Here is an 18,386-nt window from a genome sequence, read left to right on the forward strand (position 1 = left end):
TCCAGTACTGATACAACCTCCAGACATTACACCATATGTGACTGATATCAGCCCCTCTTATAATGCTCCAGTACTGATATAACCTCCATACATTACACCATATGTGACTGATATCAGCCCCTCTTATAACGCTCCAGTACTGATATAATCCCCAGACATTACACCATATGTGACTGATATCAGCCCCTCTTATAATGCTCCAGTACTGATATAACCCCCAGACATTACACCATATTTGACTGATATCAGCCCCTCTTATAATGCTCCAGTACTGATATAACCCCCAGACATTACACCATATGTGACTGATATCAGCCCCTCTTATAATGCTCCAGTACTGATACAACCTCCAGACATTACACCATATGTGACTGATATCAGCCCCTCTTATAATGCTCCAGTACTGATATAACCCCCAGACATTACACCATATGTGACTGATATCAGCCCCTCTTATAATGCTCCAGTACTGATATAACCCCCAGACATTACACCATATGTGACTGATATCAGCCCCTCTTATAATGCTCCAGTACTGATATAACCCCCAGACATTACACCATATGTGACTGATATCAGCCCCTCTTATAATGCTCCAGTACTGATATAACCCCCAGACATAACACCATATGTGACTGATATCAGCCCCTCTTATAACGCTCCAGTACTGATATAACCCCCAGACATTACACCATATGTGACTGATATCAGCCCCTCTTATAACGCTCCAGCACTGATATAACCCCCAGACATTACACCATATGTGACTGATATCAGCCCCTCTTATAACGCTCCAGTACTGATATAACCCCCAGACATTACACCATATGTGACTGATATCAGGCCCTCTTATAACGCTCCAGTACTGATATAACCCCCAGACATTACATCATATGTGACTGATATCAGCCCCTCTTATAATGCTCCAGTACTGATATAACCTCCAGACATTACACCATATGTGACTGATATCAGCACCTCTTATAACGCTCCAGTACTGATATAACCCCCAGACATTACACCATATGTGACTGATATCAGCCCCTCTTATAACGCTCCAGTACTGATATAACCCCCAGACATTACACCATATGTGACTGATATCAGCCCCTCTTATAATGCTCCAGTACTGATATAACCCCCAGACATTACACCATATGTGACTGATATCAGCCCCTCTTATAATGCTCCAGTACTGATATAACCCCCAGACATTACACCATATGTGACTGATATCAGCCCCTCTTATAATGCTCCAGTACTGATATAACCTCCAGACATTACATCATATGTGACTGATATCAGCCCCTCTTATAATGCTCCAGTACTGATATAACCCCCAGACATTACACCATATGTGACTGATATCAGCCCCTCTTATAATGCTCCAGTACTGATATAACCTCCATACATTACATCATATGTGACTGATATCAGCCCCTGTTATAACGCTCCAGTACTGAGATAACCTCCAGACATTACACCATATGTGACTGATATCAGCCCCTGTTATAACGCTCCAGTACTGATATAACCCCCAGACATTACACCATATATGACTGATATCAGCCCCTGTTATAACGCTCCAGTACTGATATAACCCCCAGACATTACACCATATGTGACTGATATCAGCACCTCTTATAACGCTCCAGTACTGATATAACCCCCAGACATTACACCATATGTGACTGATATCAGCCCCTGTTATAACGCTCCAGTACTGAGATAACCTCCAGACATTACACCATATGTGACTGATATCAGCCCCTCTTATAACGTTCCAGTACTGATATAACCCCCAGACATTACACCATATGTGACTGATATCAGGCCCTCTTATAACGCTCCAGTACTGATATATCCCCCAGACATTACACCATATGTGACTGATATCAGCCCCTCTTATAACGCTCCAGCACTGATATAACCCCCAGACATTACACCATATGTGACTGATATCAGCCTCTCTTATAACGCTCCAGTACTGATATAACCTCCAGACATTACACCATATGTGACTGATATCAGCCTCTCTTATAACGCTCCAGTACTGATATATCCCCCAGACATTACACCATATGTGACTGATATCAGCCCCTCTTATAATGCTCCAGCACTGATATAACCCCCAGACATTACACCATATGTGACTGATATCAGCCTCTCTTATAACGCTCCAGTACTGATATAACCTCCAGACATTACACCATATGTGACTGATATCAGCTCCTCTTATAACGCTCCAGCACTGATATAACCTCCAGACATTACCCCATATGTGACTGATATCAGCCCCTCTTATAACGCTCCAGTACTGATATAACCTCCAGACATTACACCATATGTGACTGATATCAGCCCCTCTTATAACGCTCCAGCACTGATATAACCCCCAGACATTACACCATATGTGACTGATATCAGCCCCTCTTATAACGCTCCAGTACTGATATAACCCCCGGAGATATTCTATACAGCCGCTCCCATATTACAGCAGTGTTGGGGTCTCTGTCGCTCCGGGGGTCTCTAGTGTTCTGTGCGCAGTGACTGATGACACGGGTTGATATTTCTTGGCTGTCTTATAATAGTCATTATCGTTATATCGTACACTGTCACACATGGTCTCACAGCGCTGAGTGGATTTCGGGGAGGGGATCCTGTGTTTTGGGGGTCCGCACTGTCTGTAAGGAGAGGCTGAGAGCCGGGGGATCAGGATACTGGGGTGGGAGATTGTTACATTGTATCCGGTTCCTTTTATCTCAGACTCTGTCATTACCGTCGCGGGGCACTGTCTCGTCTGCCGCGTCTCTTTCATCTCCTCTTTCCGCGCAGAGAGACAGTCTCACGTCTACGAAAGTCTTTCCTTCGTCAACATAACGTGCAAGAGACGGCCGAGCGGACGGAAGCCCTCTGCCGGTGAGACGCTCGTCAGCGCTCAGCTGGAGCTGGATGTAAACCCGAAGGAGGCGACAGGTTGGTTGGACGATGTCTCCCGGCTTCGCTCGCTGCGCTCTTTCTTTCCCGCTTCTGTCTCGGTCACGTGTGTCTCCTGTTTTGGATTCTGTGTTTTGAGATATGTCAGGTGATGGTTCTCGGCACAAGGCCCCGTGTTAATACAACCCTCTGCTGAATGCTCCAGGGTGTTAATACTTATACAACGCCCTTCTATTTCAGAAACCTGCAGTCTCAGCTGTGTGCGTGGAAAAGCCGAAAAAAGGCTACGCAAAACAATCCGGACCCTGCGGAAAGCGATCAGCAAGGACCACTTCCATGTTCGACTGTCCGGGAAAGACTTTGAGGTGTCTAAGAAGATGCCCCGATCGCCCGAAGCCCAGGAGCCGTGCGGCAGCGGGCAGATCCGCGTGGAGAACCGATGCGGTAAGAACCAGCACCCTGACGCGTGGCCACAGGCTGGGAGCCCGACGCGCGCCGTGATGTGTCCGTAGTCGCCATCAGTCGGGTGTAGCCGCAGGTCGCACATTTCTTGGTGACTGTGGGGGGATTGTAGTGAAGCCCCCCGCCTCTTCCTTGTATTCTCCGTCATGTCGGAGCCGTCTGGGGCACAGTCACTGCTGCACAGAGCCGCAGGGTTCCCGTACCCGGCGGCATCGGAGCGCTCCGCCTGTCCAGCGTGGCGATGGTTGTAAACATCTCTTGTAATCCCCTTCATTGTGACTTCCCTTCACGGCGTTCCCTGGCGTGTAAACATTCGCACACGGTGACGCTCATTGGATCTGACAGGCCTTCTGCAGGCTCTTTGTTCCTGAGAGGTAATGACCAGCCGACCGGGCAGCATGGCTTCCATAATCCGCCACGGATGGCAGCCCCTTATGGAGAGAACATCTGACCCTCATCCCCGACACCTCGTGCGTCACGGTCGACGGGTAAATGAGCCGCAAAGAAGAATGTCCCTAGACGCCGCCGAGAAATCGGAGTTAAGTAAATAGATTGGATCAGGCTGAAGTCGGCGTTTCACAGCCTCGGAGTCTCGCCCCGTTCATCCCCGCTCACACTAATGGCCAGGAGCTCTAGTGCGGGAGCCAGAGAACAGCGCCCCCGGTGGTTACAATGTCACATGCACACAGCAGTTTTTTCCCCTAGATTGTCACTTTTACACATCATTGACTATTCCCCCAAACAAGCCGGCGTCTGCGGCGCCCTCTCCCCTCGCCCCCCCCCTCTCCTCTCCCCTCACCCCCCCTCCTCCCCCCTCCTCACCCCCACGCCCTCACCCCCCCTCCTCTCCCCCCTCCTCTCCCCTCTCCTCTCCCCTCTCCCCTCTCCTCCCCTCTCTCCTCTCCTCTCTCCTCTCTCCTCTCCTGTCTCCTCTCCCCTCTCCTGTCTCCTCTCCCCTCTCCTCTCCCCTCTCCCCTCTCTCCTCTCCCCCCCTCTCCTCTCCCCTCTCCCCTCTCCCCTCTCCTCTCTCCTCTCTCCTCTCCCCTCTCTCCTCTCTCCTCTCCTCTCCCCTCTCCTCTCTCTCCTCTCTCCTCTCCTCTCCCCTCCCCTCTCCTCTCCCCTCCCCTCTCCTCTCCTCTCCTCTCCCCTCTCTCCTCTCTCCTCTCTCCTCTCCCCTCTCTCCTCTCTCCTCCCTCTCTCCTCTCCCCTCTCCCCTCTCCCCTCTCCCCTCTCTCCTCTCTCCTCTCCCTCTCTCCTCTCCCCTCTCTCCTCTCTCCTCTCCCCTCTCTCCTCCCCTCTCTCCTCTCTCCTCTCTCCTCTCTCCCTCTCTCCTCTCCCCTCTCCCCTCTCTCCTCTCTCCCCTCTCTCCTCTCTCCTCTCCCCTCTCCCCCTCTCTCCTCTCTCCTCTCCCCTCTCCCCTCTCCCCTCTCCCCTCTCTCCTCTCTCCTCTCTCCTCTCTCCTCTCCCCTCCCCTTTCCCCTCCCCTCCCCTCTCCCCTCTCCCCTCTCCCCTCTCCCCTCTCTCCTCTCCCCTCTCTCCTCTCCCCTCTCTCCTCTCTCCTCTCTCCTCTCTCCTCTCCCCTCTCCCCTCTCCCCTCTCCCCTCTCCCCTCTCCCCTCTCCTCTCCCCTCCCCTCTCCTCTCCTCTCCCCTCTCCCCTCTCCCCTCTCCCCTCTCTCCTCTCCCCTGTCCCCTCTCCCCTGTCCCCTCTCTCCTCTCTCCTCTCTCCTCTCCCCTCTCCCCTCTCCCCTCTCTCCTCTCCCCTCTCTCCTCTCCCCTCTCCCCTCTCCCCTCTCTCCTCTCCCCTCTCTCCTCTCTCCTCTCTCCTCTCCCCTCTCTCCTCTCTCCTCTCTCCTCCCTCTCCCCTCCCCTCTCCCCTCTCCCCTCTCTCCTCTCTCCTCTCTCCTCTCCCCTCTCCCCTCTCTCCTCTCCCCTCTCCCCTCTCCCCTCTCTCCCCTCCCCTCTCCCCTCCCCTCTCCCCTCTCCCCTCTCCCCTCTCTCCTCTCTCCTCTCTCCTCTCCCCTCTCCCCTCTCCCCTCTCCCCTCTCCTCTCCCCTCCCCTCTCCTCTCCTCTCCCCTCTCTCCCCTCTCCCCTCTCCCCTCTCTCCTCTCCCCTGTCCCCTCTCCCCTCTCTCCTCTCCCCTCTCCCCTCTCCCCTCTCTCCTCTCCCCTCTCCCCTCTCTCCTCTCTCCTCTCCCCTCTCTCCTCTCTCCTCTCTCCTCTCCCCTCTCTCCTCTCTCCTCTCTCCTCTCTCCCCTCCCCTCTCCCCTCTCCCCTCTCTCCTCTCTCCTCTCTCCTCTCCCCTCTCCCCTCTCTCCTCTCCCCTCTCCCCTCTCCCCTCTCTCCCCTCCCCTCTCCCCTCTCCCCTCTCCCCTCTCTCCTCTCTCCTCTCCCCTCTCTCCTCTCTCCCCTCTCCCCTCTCCCCTCTCCTCTCCCCTCCCCTCTCCTCTCCTCTCCTCTCCCCTCTCCCCTCTCCCCTCTCCCCTCTCTCCTCTCCCCTGTCCCCTCTCCCCTCTCTCCTCTCCCCTCTCCCCTCTCCCCTCTCTCCTCTCCCCTCTCCCCTCTCTCCTCTCTCCTCTCCCCTCTCTCCTCTCTCCTCTCTCCCCTCCCCTCTCCCCTCTCCCCTCTCCCCTCTCCCCTCTCCCCTCTCCCCTCTCCCCTCTCTCCTCTCCCCTCTCCCCTCTCCCCTCTCTCCTCTCTCTCCCTCCCCTCTCCCCTCTCCCCTCCCCTCTCCCCTCTCCCCTCTCTCCTCTCTCCTCTCCCCTCTCCCCTCTCCCCTCTCTCCTCTCCCCTCTCCCCTCTCCCCTCTCCCCTCTCCCCTCTCCCCTCTCTCTTCTCTCTTCTCTCTTCTCTCTTCTCTCTTCTCTCTTCTCTCTTCTCTCTTCTCTCTTCTCTCTTCTCTCTTCTCTCTCCTCTCTCCTCTCTCCTCTCCCCTCTCTCCTCTCTCCTCTCCCCTCTCTCCTCTCTCCTCTCTCCTCTCTCCTCTCTCCTCTCTCCTCTCTCCTCTCTCCCCTCTCTCCTCTCTCCTCTCTCCTCTCTCCCCTCTCTCCTCTCTCTCCTCTCTCCCCTCTCTCCCCTCTCTCCTCTCTCTCCTCTTCCCCCCCCCCCCCCCCGACTTTCATTGATGTTACTTTAAATTCAGACATTGTAATGAGGGCGGCCGAAAAACAAAAACCGTCCACAAGCATTCTGTACTGCGAGAGCGCCCCCTCCTGGCAGAACACATCCCTCTCGCCATGGATCTGACTAGCAGGGTCTCTAGTTATGGGAGTCATGCAGTGCTTCGTGACGTCCTGCTGATCCGGCATCGCTCGGCCAGACTTCCGGACTATCAGACGGTACATGCAGCCTTGAAATGACAGCGCTCTGTAACGTGGGGGGATTTCGGCTACTTGCTCCCCGTCCCCTTCACCGCGCTGCTGCCGTGTTCGGCCGCCCCACATTTTTTAACCCTTTTTTGCAGGGGGACTGACACTGGATCCGCCACGGCACTTCTCACTCCTCGGCGGAGCCGGGGGCCTTGCGCCATTGATGCGGGATCCGCTCTGCGGCCGCGCAGGAAGGCGCCGCTCCGACCCCGCGCCTGAGTTCACCTCTGTGGGACCGATAGGGATTTTTTTCTGCAGCATTAGACACTTGAAGGACACAATGTGTGAATGGCGGCGAGGAGCCTTTAGAGGTCTTTGTGGCGGCTAATCCGGAGCGTCTCCCGCCGGGCCCCATTTTACATCATAAAGGCCCCAGAGTATTAAAAACCAGCTGCGCAGAGACCCCCGAATGGGCTTTTAATGGTCACTGGAGACTCACAAAAGACCCCACTATGAAAATGAAGTCTGCCAAAGCCAATCGCCCCCATTGTTCGAGGCCAGAGACGACGGGGGTTAGAATTCTCGATTCTTTAATGCTCCGAGTCAATAGAGGCCTGAAGTGCAGCCCTCGAATGGAGGCGTCCGCTGCCATCGGAGAACATCAGCACTGCTAAATACCGCCATATGCACAGCCGGACCCCGGGGTCAAGGAGTAGTGTTCAGTCCCGAGCTGGATGCATAATTCCTGACGCCCCTTATTGTTTATAGAGAGACGTCTAGTAAACGTAGAGTTAAAACGAATCCTTGGATTTCACAAGACTTTACGGGAATCCCGCGCCCAGGGCGATAACGCTGGATCCGGACAGCTGAGCCGGGGCAGATCCCGGATCCAGAGCCGCACAGAAGGAAGCAGGATCCAGACGCTTCACCCCCGGCCTCCATCAGCCGAGGCCCAGATATTACTATGGAAGCATGATGGTCTGCAGTCCCATGTAACGCACAGATGACAGTGATACCCCTGAGTACAGATAATGTAGTAGATGTCACCTGCAGTCCTATGTAACACCACAGATAGCAGTGATACCGCTGAGTACAGATAATGTAGTAGATGTCACCTTCAGTCCTATGTAGCTCCACATATAACACAATTATACCTCTGAGTACATATAATGTAGTAGATGTCACCTGCAGTCCTATGTAACACCACAGAGAATACAGCGATAATTGAGTACAGATAATGTAGTACATATCACCTGCAGTCCTATGTAACACCACAGAGAACACAGTGATAACCATGAGTACAGAAAATGTAGTAGGTGATGTAGTAGTTGTCACCTGCAGTCCTAAGTAAATAGTGACCGAGACCGATTGTGATGGGGGCAGAGGATTCTGCAGGATGGCATAGGTGCCTGGAGGGGGACAGTGGATTCTGACAGGGACAGAGTGGGCTGGGGGGGGGGAGAAAGGAGTCTGGATGGTGAGAGAGTAGGTGCGATGGGGAGGGACGAGTCTGGATGGGGACAGAGTGATCAGTTGAGTTTGGATTGGTATACAGGGATTGGAGATGGCAGGAATATCGGGATAGGAAACCTAAGCCCGGCGAGGGCAGAGGGTCCGGCAGCAGCTTACTCCCCTCTCTGAGCGGATCGTGAATGTGTTCGGAGGGTCAGGAGAGGTAACTGTTTGGCTGACTGTGAATGGAGGTGTATGGAGACCCTCACAGCGCTCCTGACAGACCTCCAACCGCTCTGCATGTGTCAGTCTTCACTGCTGATCTGTGGTTTTATTCATGCACCATGATGAACAGTGCTACACATCTCTCAGCTAGGATAGCCCTCCAGAGCTGCGCTCACAGTTCTGCCTGTTGCTTTGGAAGCCTTTGTCCAGCCACAACCTCTAACAGCTGAGCTCCTGGAACACTGGGGGTCTTACACTTTAGTGTTCAGTAGAAGTTCAGAGTTAAGTCTTCATGGGGGGGGCCATTGAGTTTCCCTTTATTGCTTTGCTTGCGCCCGGTCAGCGCTCGCCCCTCCGGCCCGCATTAACCAGCGCAGTTTTCTCCTCTTTCTATCAGCTAGCTGCCGTGCCGGGACGTACTACGACGAGGACAAGGAGCAGTGCGTCTTATGTCCACACGGAACGTATCAGAGCGAGGACGGGCAGATAACGTGCGAAATCTGCCCCGACAACCGAGACCACCCAAAGCATGCAGGCGCTCGAGACGTAACTGAGTGCGGAGGTAATGGAGGCAGGCCGGGCTGAGCGCCGCTGCCAGCATGGTGGGGGTTAAATCTCCAGGAACCCTTATCTGACCTGTGTGTGGGTTACAGCTTCCACTCCACTCACATGATGCTGTGGATTTACACCACATTACAGTCGCCCTTATCCTCCGCTCACATCCGGAGCTGCACTCGCCATACTGCTGCTCTCCCAATTTCGAGGCTGCGAGGTCCTAGAGCCGCTGATGACCGCTCCTTATAGTCTGTATCCCATAATGCCTTTCAGCTGAGCACAGGACATTGTGGGAGCGGAGGAAAAACCGTCTGGGTAAATTCACACCCGGCAGATATGTTGCTTATCTATTCCTCAGCTGTTTGTGAATATGCATGTGCCAGCTGTGTGATTGCAGCTCTGGAGGTGACTAGAAGGAAAAGTCTCCATGTATGGAAGGTTGGGACAGAAATGATTGCTAAGTTATATAAGTGGGCAGAATTGGCGTGGAAGGGGTGCACGGAGGGGTCCCCAAAGGATCAAAGTAAAACTGAGCCCGGATTGGGGGTCCGGGCTGTACCCCTGGGGGCAGCGCTCCACCTGCAGTGTCCTGATAGCGACATATCGCAATATAATCCGCATTCTCATTAATGCGACAGCTCGAGCGGAGCTACAGTGTAGAAACCGCCGTGATACCGGGGGCGATGGCGGCTGATACAATCCTTCCTTTATTATGTTTTATTCTTATGTTATATATTTTTGAGTTTCTGTCTTTATTCCCTTGTGTTTTATAAAACATGCAATAATGTGAAATTCGTCGGCCACCTCTGGGCCGATGAGCTTCGGCCGCCAGACTAGTCGCCATGTGTCCGGATCAGGCAAGAAATGGATCGGCCGAGTGATTCCGCATAGTGGACGGAGTCTTCAGAGTGGTGGGACGCCGCCATCTAGTGGCCCACTGATATATCGCACATGACACCTGGTTATTGTGGGTGATGTAGACCTTAGTTCACATTAGACGTCTCCTAAATCCAACAGCCCTTGTGACGAGAGCGATGTTACAGTAAAGTCTACTCCATCTGCGTAACAGCCAGAATTCAGATGCTGTAACTCCTTCCCTTCTTGTTATTCAGGCTTGTGTTCTCCGGGAGAATTCTCTTCTGATGGTTTCCGGCCTTGTGGTCCCTGTCCGCTCGGAACGTATCAGCCAGAACCTGGACGCACGTCTTGTTTCCCCTGTGGTGGAGGACTCACAACGAAACACAGCAGCGCCACATCTTTCCACGACTGCGAAACCAGAGGTGACTCTTCATAAACTTAAGTAAAGAAACTGGAAAGGAAAAGGTTAAATGCACAGAATTGTTTAGCTTTATGTGCGGAGTGTATGGAGGACATAGTAGAATAGTGAGTGCAGCTCTGGAGTAGAATACAGGATGTAACTCAGGATCAGTAATGTAATGTATGTACACAGAGACTGCACCAGCAGAATATTGAGTGCAGCTCTTGGGTATAATACAGGATGTAACTCAGGATCAGTAATGTATGTACACAGTGACTGCACCAGTAGAATAGTGAGTGCAGCTCTGGGGTATAATACAGGATGTAACTCAGGATCAGTAATGTAATGTATGTACACAGTGACTGCACCAGCAGAATAGTGAGTGCAGCTCTGGGGTATAATACAGGATGTAACTCAGGATCAGTAATGTAATGTGTGTACACAGTGACTGCACCAGCAGAATAGTGAGTGCAGCTCTGGAGTATAATACAGGAAGTAACTCAGGATCAGTAATGTAATGTATGTACACAGTGACTGCACCAGTAGAATAGTGAGTGCAGCTCTGGGGTATAATACAGGATGTAACTCAGGATCAGTAATGTACGTACACAGTGACTGCACCAGTAGAATAGTGAGTGCAGCTCTTGGGTATAATACAGGATGTAACTCAGGATCAGTAATGTATGTACACAGTGACTGCACCAGCAGAATAGTGAGTGCAGCTCTGGGGTATAATACAGGAAGTAACTCAGGATCAGTAATGTAATGTATGTACACAGTGACTGCACCAGTAGAATAGTGAGTGCAGCTCTGGGGTATAATACAGGATGTAACTCAGGATCAGTAATGTATGTACACAGTGACTGCACCAGCAGAATAGTGAGTGCAGCTCTGGAGTATAATACAGGAAGTAACTCAGGATCAGTAATGTAATGTATGTACACAGTGACTGCACCAGTAGAATAGTGAGTGCAGCTCTGGGGTATAATACAGGATGTAACTCAGGATCAGTAATGTACGTACACAGTGACTGCACCAGTAGAATAGTGAGTGCAGCTCTGGGGTATAATACAGGAGGTAACTCAGGATCAGTAATGTACGTACACAGTGACTGCACCAGCAGAATAGTGAGTGCAGCTCTGGAGTATAATACAGGATGTAACTCAGGATCAGTAATGTAATGTATGTACACAGTGACTGCACCAGCAGAATAGTGAGTGCAGCTCTGGAGTATAATACAGGATGTAACTCAGGATCAGTAATGTAATGTATGTACACAGTGACTGCACCAGCAGAATAGTGAGTGCAGCTCTGGGGTATAATACAGGATGTAACTCAGGATCAGTAATGTAATGTATGTACACAGTGACTGCACCAGCAGAATAGTGAGTGCAGCTCTGGGGTATAATACAGGATGTAACTCAGGATCAGTAATGTAATGTATGTACACAGTGACTGCACCAGCAGAATAGCGAGTGCAGCTCTGGGGTATAATACAGGATGTAACATGATAATTATTTCTCCCCCTTTGCCTTGTCGTTTCTGTTGGCCTTTATAGTTCAGTGTTCTCCGGGACATTCGTACAACACGACGACACACAGATGTTTCCGCTGCCCAGTGGGGACTTATCAGCCAGAGTTTGGACAGAACTCCTGCATTTACTGTCCAGGAAACACCAGCACGGACTTTGATGGATCCACTAACATAACCCAGTGTAAAAGTGAGTGACATTGGAACGTGACACAAGGCGAGAAATTACCAATGATAAAGTATCAGACTAAAATCTGCTCGTTGTCCTTGTCTAGAAAGCCGGGTGACTGTGGCAGCGGTGACGGCGGCCATACTGGTCCTCACCAGGCTTATAGATGTTATCAGTGGGGGGCGTCTCTCTCCTTTGTGGAAGCAGCAGAGGATCAGTCCGTGTGCAGCGTGTTGTATGACTGCACGCTGCCGGTGACGGGTTAAGCAGCGAGATGGAGGGCAGCTGTGATATTTGGCACCACGTCCACGAGGCGGCGGCTGTTCTCCATCACATTCCAGCAGCCGCGTGACCCTGGAGCCGAGTCCTCTGACGCGCGTCCGCTCCGGTCACCTTGGAGTACGTCTCTCTTGCTGCTTTGGGGCAGATTCAGTATTATTTGTGGTGTTTGCTGTGTGATAACTCTGAGAACGATGCTCAGAGTATTCTTTACCTCCTCCTGATTGACGTCAATATTATGCTTCAAAAATTCTGGGTCATTTCTCTAAACTACAGCCCTTCTCTAGACCACTTCCAAAAACATTGTAGTGGGATCCAGAAGTGACCAAATGGCACAAGAAATGGAGCGCAGCTCTGAGGCACAAAATGTGCAGCATTCCAGTACATCACTGGGGGTCCATGCGGCAGATTCCCCGCAATCAGTAAGAAGCCCACAGTCCTTTTTTCCAAGTTTGGGTAAATGTTGTGAAATTACTGTTAACAGAAAGAAATAAAACTCCTCTGTTCCTCCCTGGTGCTGAGTATGCAGGGGTCAAGGCCCACGTAAGGCGCGGGATCAGGGGTCAGGGTCCACGTACGGCGCGGGATCAGGGCCCACGTACGGCACAGGATCAGGGGTCAGCGCCCACGTACGGCGCGGGATCAGGGGTCAGAGCCATCTACGGCGCGGGATCAGGGGTCAGGGCCCACCTACGGCGCGGGATCAGGGCCCACGGGCCACATGTGACATCTGCAGCCCTGTACACAGAGCACCAGCGAGGGGCGTGGTTTATTTCTTTTAGCAGTGATGTTGCCGCTGTGGAGCATTTTCCAGAACCAACAGCAGAGATTGTAATTACAACTTTCATGTTTATATGACGGCTGCCAACCGTCCAGAAATCCAGGACTGTCCATAAAAATGTGATGCAAGTAACTTTTGAGACTGGAATATCTGGTGCAGATTACTCTAAATTGTAATTATAGTATTACTGATCAATCAAGAGGCTGAAAATCCTTCCTGACCGATCACAGCTGAGGGTTTGTTAAAGTTGTATCCAGTCTAGAAAAGTGTCTGTAAACTAAACATCCGCAGCGTGAAATCTCTGTCCTGCCCTGATTGCTGCAATGTATCGGTGTGGAGTCCATAGAGAACACCATTCACACTGGATACAACTGTACCAAACCCTCAGCTGTGATTCTAGTGATGACATGGAGGCCCCGAGTTATGCCGGAGTTTTCAGCAGCGGTTTTAGTGCAGTCTGAACTTGGGCAATAAGTTGTGACTTTGGTCATTTATGTCAGTCCTAACCGGTCCGGACACGGTGTGCGGAGCTGGGACGGAGCGCGGCGAAACCTGCGCGACAAACTCGTCACAACGTCCACCTCTTCGTGTGTTTGGTGCATCTTACTCCAGTGCCCCCTTCAGTAAGACTTGTGCAAATGCCCCAATCACTCGGAGGAAAATTCTATGAGAACGTTGTAGAGGTTTAGTTACACGGCGTTTACGCCTAATTTTCGTCACAATGATGGCCATCTGCACACAGTGCGGTAGTGCACTGATCGCGGAGGACGCGGCTTGGAAATGTGTTTTCCTGGATACATTTTTGTTCTTCTTTTTATCACTTGTTTTACCGCTGCTGTGTCGTCTCCTTGTCCTCAGACCGGCAGTGTGGGGGGGAGCTGGGGGATTACTCCGGTTACATCGAATCTCCCAATTATCCCGGAAATTACCCTGCAAACATGGAATGCACATGGAACATCTCCCCTCCCCCCAAGAGACGGATCCTAATCGTGGTGCCAGAAATCTTCCTCCCGATCGAAGATGAGTGCGGAGACTACCTGGTGATGAGGAAGAGCCGTGAGTATCTGCTGCCAGGATGGGCGACATCTCCTGATCAGGATCAGCACCTCATGTTTATTCACCTGGGTGCAGCACCCCGATATATAGTGACGGCTTTACAGCCCCCCCACGTATAGCCATCGGGTCACAGCACCGCCGCGTATAGTGATCGGGTCACAGCACCCAGCACCCCCCACGTATAGTGATCGGGTCACAGCACCCCCCACGTATAGTGATCGGGTCACAGCACCCAGCACCCCCCACGTATAGTGATCGGGTCACAGCACCCCCCACGTATAGTGATCGGGTCACAGCACCGCCGCGTATAGTGATCGGGTCACAGCCCCCCCGCGTATAGTGATCGGGTCACAGCACCCAGCACCCCCCACGTATAGTGATCGGGTCACAGCACCGCCGCGTATAGTGATCGGGTCACAGCCCCCCCGCGTATAGTGATCGGGTCACAGCCCCCCCACGTATAGTGATCGGGTCACAGCACCGCCGCGTATAGTGATCGGGTCACAGCACCGCCACGTATAGTGATCGGGTCACAGCACCCCCGCGTATAGTGATCGGGTCACAGCCCCCCCGCGTATAGTGATCGGGTCACAGCCCCCCCGCGTATAGTGATCGGGTCACAGCCCCCCCGCGTATAGTGATCGGGTCACAGCCCCCCCGCGTATAGTGATCGGGTCACAGCACCGCCGCGTATAGTGATCGGGTCACAGCACCGCCGCGTATAGTGATCGGGTCACAGCACCCCCGCATATAGTGATCGGGTCACAGCACCCCCGCGTATAGTGATTGGGTCACAGCACACAGCACCCCCCACGTATAGTGACCGGGTCACAGCACACAGCACCCCCGTGTATAGTGACCGGGTTACAGCACCCCCGCGTATAGTGATTGGGTTACAGCACTCCCGTGTATAGTGACCGGGTTACAGCACCCCCGCGTATAGTGACCGGGTTACAGCACCCCCGCGTATAGTGACCGGGTTACAGCACCCCCGCGTATAGTGACCGGGTTACAGCACCCCCGCGTATAGTGACCGGGTTACAGCACTCCCGTGTATAGTGACCCGGTTACAGCACCCCCACGTATAGTGATTGGGTTACAGCACTCCCGTGTATAGTGATCGGGTTACAGCACCCCCGCGTATAGTGATTGGGTTACAGCACTCCCGTGTATAGTGATCGGGTACAATATCCCCATGTATAGTGATCGGGTTACAGCACTCCCATATCTGGTGGAAGCACCCCCACGTATAGTGACCCGGTTACAGCACCCCTGTGTATAGTGATCGGGTTACAGCACCCCCGCGTATAGTGACCTGGTTACACCACCCCCATATCTGGTGGAAGCACCCCCCGCATATAGTGACCGGGTTACAGCACCCCAGTATATGATGATCAGGTTACAGCTCCCCTGCGTATAGTGATCGGGTAAAACATCCCCGTGTATAGTGATCGGGTTACAGGACTCCCATATCTGGTGGAAGCACCCCCGCGTATAGTGACCCGGTTACAGCACCCCTGTGTATAGTGATTGGGTTACAGCACTCCCGTGTATAGTGACCGGGTTACAGCACCCCCGCGTATAGTGATTGGGTACAATATCCCCATGTATAGTGATCGGGTTACAGCACTCCCATATCTGGTGGAAGCACCCCCACGTATAGTGACCCGGTTACAGCACCCCTGTGTATAGTGATCGGGTTACAGCACCCCCGCGTATAGTGACCTGGTTACACCACCCCCATATCTGGTGGAAGCACCCCCCGCATATAGTGACCGGGTTACAGCACCCCAGTATATGATGATCAGGTTACAGCTCCCCTGCGTATAGTGATCGGGTAAAACATCCCCGTGTATAGTGATCGGGTTACAGCACTCCCATATCTGGTGGAAGCACCCCCGCGTATAGTGACCCGGTTGCCGCACCCCTGTGTATAGTGATCGGGTTACAGCACCCCTGTGTATAGTGATCGGGTTACAGCACCCCCGCATATAGTGACCTGGTTACATTACCCCCATATCTGGTGGAAGCACCCCCCGCATATAGTGACCGGGTTACAGCACCCCCACGTATGTGACCGGGTTACAGCTCCCCTGCGTATAGTGACCGGGTTACAGCACCCCAGTATATGATGATCAGGTTACAGCTCCCCTGCGTATAGTGACTGTGTTACAGTTCTCCTGTGTATGGTGGTCAGGTTACAGCGCCCCATACATGGTGGTCAGGTTACAGCGTCCCATACATGGTGGTCAGGTTACAGCGTCCCATACATGTGGTCAGGTTACAGCGCCCCTATAAATATTAATCATGTTACAGCGTCCCATACATGGTGGTCAGGTTACAGCGTCCCATACATGTGGTCAGGTTACAGCGCTCCTATAGATATTAATCAGGTTACAGCGTCCCATACATGGTGGTCAGGTTACAGCGTCCCATACATGGTGATCAGGTTACAGCGCCCCTATAGATATTAATCAGGTTACAGATCTGTTACTTATGAAAATTCTGGCTCTTTATTTCTTAAAGCTTCATCCAATTCCGTGACCACGTACGAGACCTGTCAGACCTACGAGCGTCCGATCGCCTTCACCTCGCGGTCTAAGAAGCTCTGGATACAGTTTCGGTCTAATGAGGGGAACAGCGCCAAAGGCTTCCAGGTTCCATATGTGACCTACGACGGTAAGACCCCATAATGGGGAGGATGAGCCCCTACTCTCAGGCCTGTAGCCTTCCAGCACTGAGTCGCCCCCTTATATATCACCAGTTCACCTTACAGAGCGTCAGCTCCTACGGTCAGGACGCTTATTTCTTGTTTTGTCTGTCACAGAAGATTATCAGGAGCTGATAGAAGATATCGTCAGAGACGGGAGATTATACGCGTCCGAAAATCACCAGGAGATATTAAAGGTAAAGTTGCATTTACGTTCCAGGATCGGGGTCAGTAATCCTCCGGCTCCATGTCGGCCCGTTGGCGATGGTGTAATAGGTCGTGTGGAGCAGCCGGCCGCACATTCATGTGCACAGAACAATTGTTACGATGATCGTTCTCTGCACATAGAACATCATTGTGCCTTGAAACGAGCGTTCCCGATAATCCGCCAGTGTGAATGTGCCCCAAGACTGGTGCACTCAGCGTGTCCTCACAATCTGTGGCTCCAGCTAGCAGGCTGGTTATGCAGGAGGTGAATGCATGCGATTGCTACCTGGTACCGAGCATTTTAGACCAGGCAGCCATAGAGCCCCGCATCCCTTTTACATCCTTGTGTGACCGAAGATCAGATAGAAACGACTGAATGGATAGTAGAAGTTTGTCGTCTGGTTTACATAACCAACTTTCAAATATCCTGAGGGGGGAAGGAGACCCCCAAATCAGAAGCGTCCATGTATTATTAGCCGGTCCTGCTTCACTGCAGGGGATCAGGACCCTCCGCTCATAATCAGTGGGGTCTTCTAGGAAAAAGTACCTGCAGCGGCTCTAAAAGAGGGTCCGGTGCAGTCACTGCCACCCAAGAAAAAAGGACAGCCGCTCCGTCACATTGTCCTGTCCTCGGAGACGTCTCGCCATCTCGCTCCTGTCTTTGCTTCAGAAATCTCTACAGTTGAGAAACCCACAGTGTCATGGCGTCGTAGCCCCTGCGCCATTCAGATGAGCGAGACAAAATGCCCCCTGTGCCCGGCCCAGTGCTGCCATCCTTAGACATTAATATGGAGTCGCCCCTCTGCATAAGAGCATTCGTGGGGTCAGACCCTGATGTTGGGGGAGGCTGGGCTCACAATCTCCATTACTGGGGTTGGATAGGGCTGGGGTCTGTACGGCCGCTCATGCCCCCTCCAGTCTGGATGGCCCTTGTGCACTGGGCACAGTCATGTGGGACAGATAAGGGTCTTCCCCAAACTGTTCCCATAAAGCTGAAGCTACAATTGTCCACAATGTCTTGTGCTGAAGATTAAGATTTCCCTTCACTGGAGCTGAGGGTCCGAGGCCGCCCCCTGATAACAGCCCATAGCATTATCCCCCTCCACCATCTGTACAGGGGGCACAATGCAGTCGGAGGGTAACGTCCTCCTGGAGTCACAAAACCCAGACTCCTCCATCAGACGCAGATAGAGAAGTGCGATCCGTCACTGCACATAACACGTCTCCCCCAGAGTCCAGTGGTGGCGGCTTTACACCACTCCATCCGACGCTCGGCATTGTGCTTGGTGATGTATGGCTGCATGAAGCTCCCGGCGGGGGCGCAATGTTTGTGCTGATACTAGAGGAGGTCTGGACTCTGCAGTTATGGGGTCAGCAGAGCGGTGGTGACTTTTCTGCTCTCTGCTCCTCTGCACTTAGCCCCTCGCACTGTAACATTACGGGGTCTCCCCTTCGTGGC

The 18,386-nt window shown here is 52.6% G+C and overlaps 1 protein-coding gene across 5 annotated transcripts in view; it reads left to right on the plus strand.

The window, feature by feature from the left end:
• SCUBE2 (signal peptide, CUB domain and EGF like domain containing 2) overlaps nt 1–18,386 on the plus strand; it is an 84,391-nt gene that overhangs the window by 64,565 nt on the left and 1,440 nt on the right. For 4 of the 5 annotated variants that reach the window (XM_073545180.1, XM_073545181.1, XM_073545184.1 and 1 more), the window contains 8 exons: nt 2,836–2,976; nt 3,178–3,381; nt 8,780–8,944; nt 10,050–10,217; nt 11,754–11,915; nt 13,813–14,010; nt 16,537–16,689; nt 16,838–16,917. In XM_073545180.1, coding sequence (XP_073401281.1) covers nt 2,836–2,976; nt 3,178–3,381; nt 8,780–8,944; nt 10,050–10,217; nt 11,754–11,915; nt 13,813–14,010; nt 16,537–16,689; nt 16,838–16,917 — 1,271 coding nt within the window. The remainder of the gene's footprint in view (nt 1–2,835; nt 2,977–3,177; nt 3,382–8,779; nt 8,945–10,049; nt 10,218–11,753; nt 11,916–13,812; nt 14,011–16,536; nt 16,690–16,837; nt 16,918–18,386) is intronic. The other variant, XM_073545182.1, reaches the window with a different exon arrangement.

The sequence above is a fragment of the Dendrobates tinctorius genome, unplaced genomic scaffold, assembly GCF_039654945.1.
Source record: "Dendrobates tinctorius isolate UK_male_01 unplaced genomic scaffold, ASM3965494v1 ptg000142l, whole genome shotgun sequence".
In the NCBI taxonomy this organism is placed as follows: domain Eukaryota; kingdom Metazoa; phylum Chordata; class Amphibia; order Anura; family Dendrobatidae; genus Dendrobates; species Dendrobates tinctorius.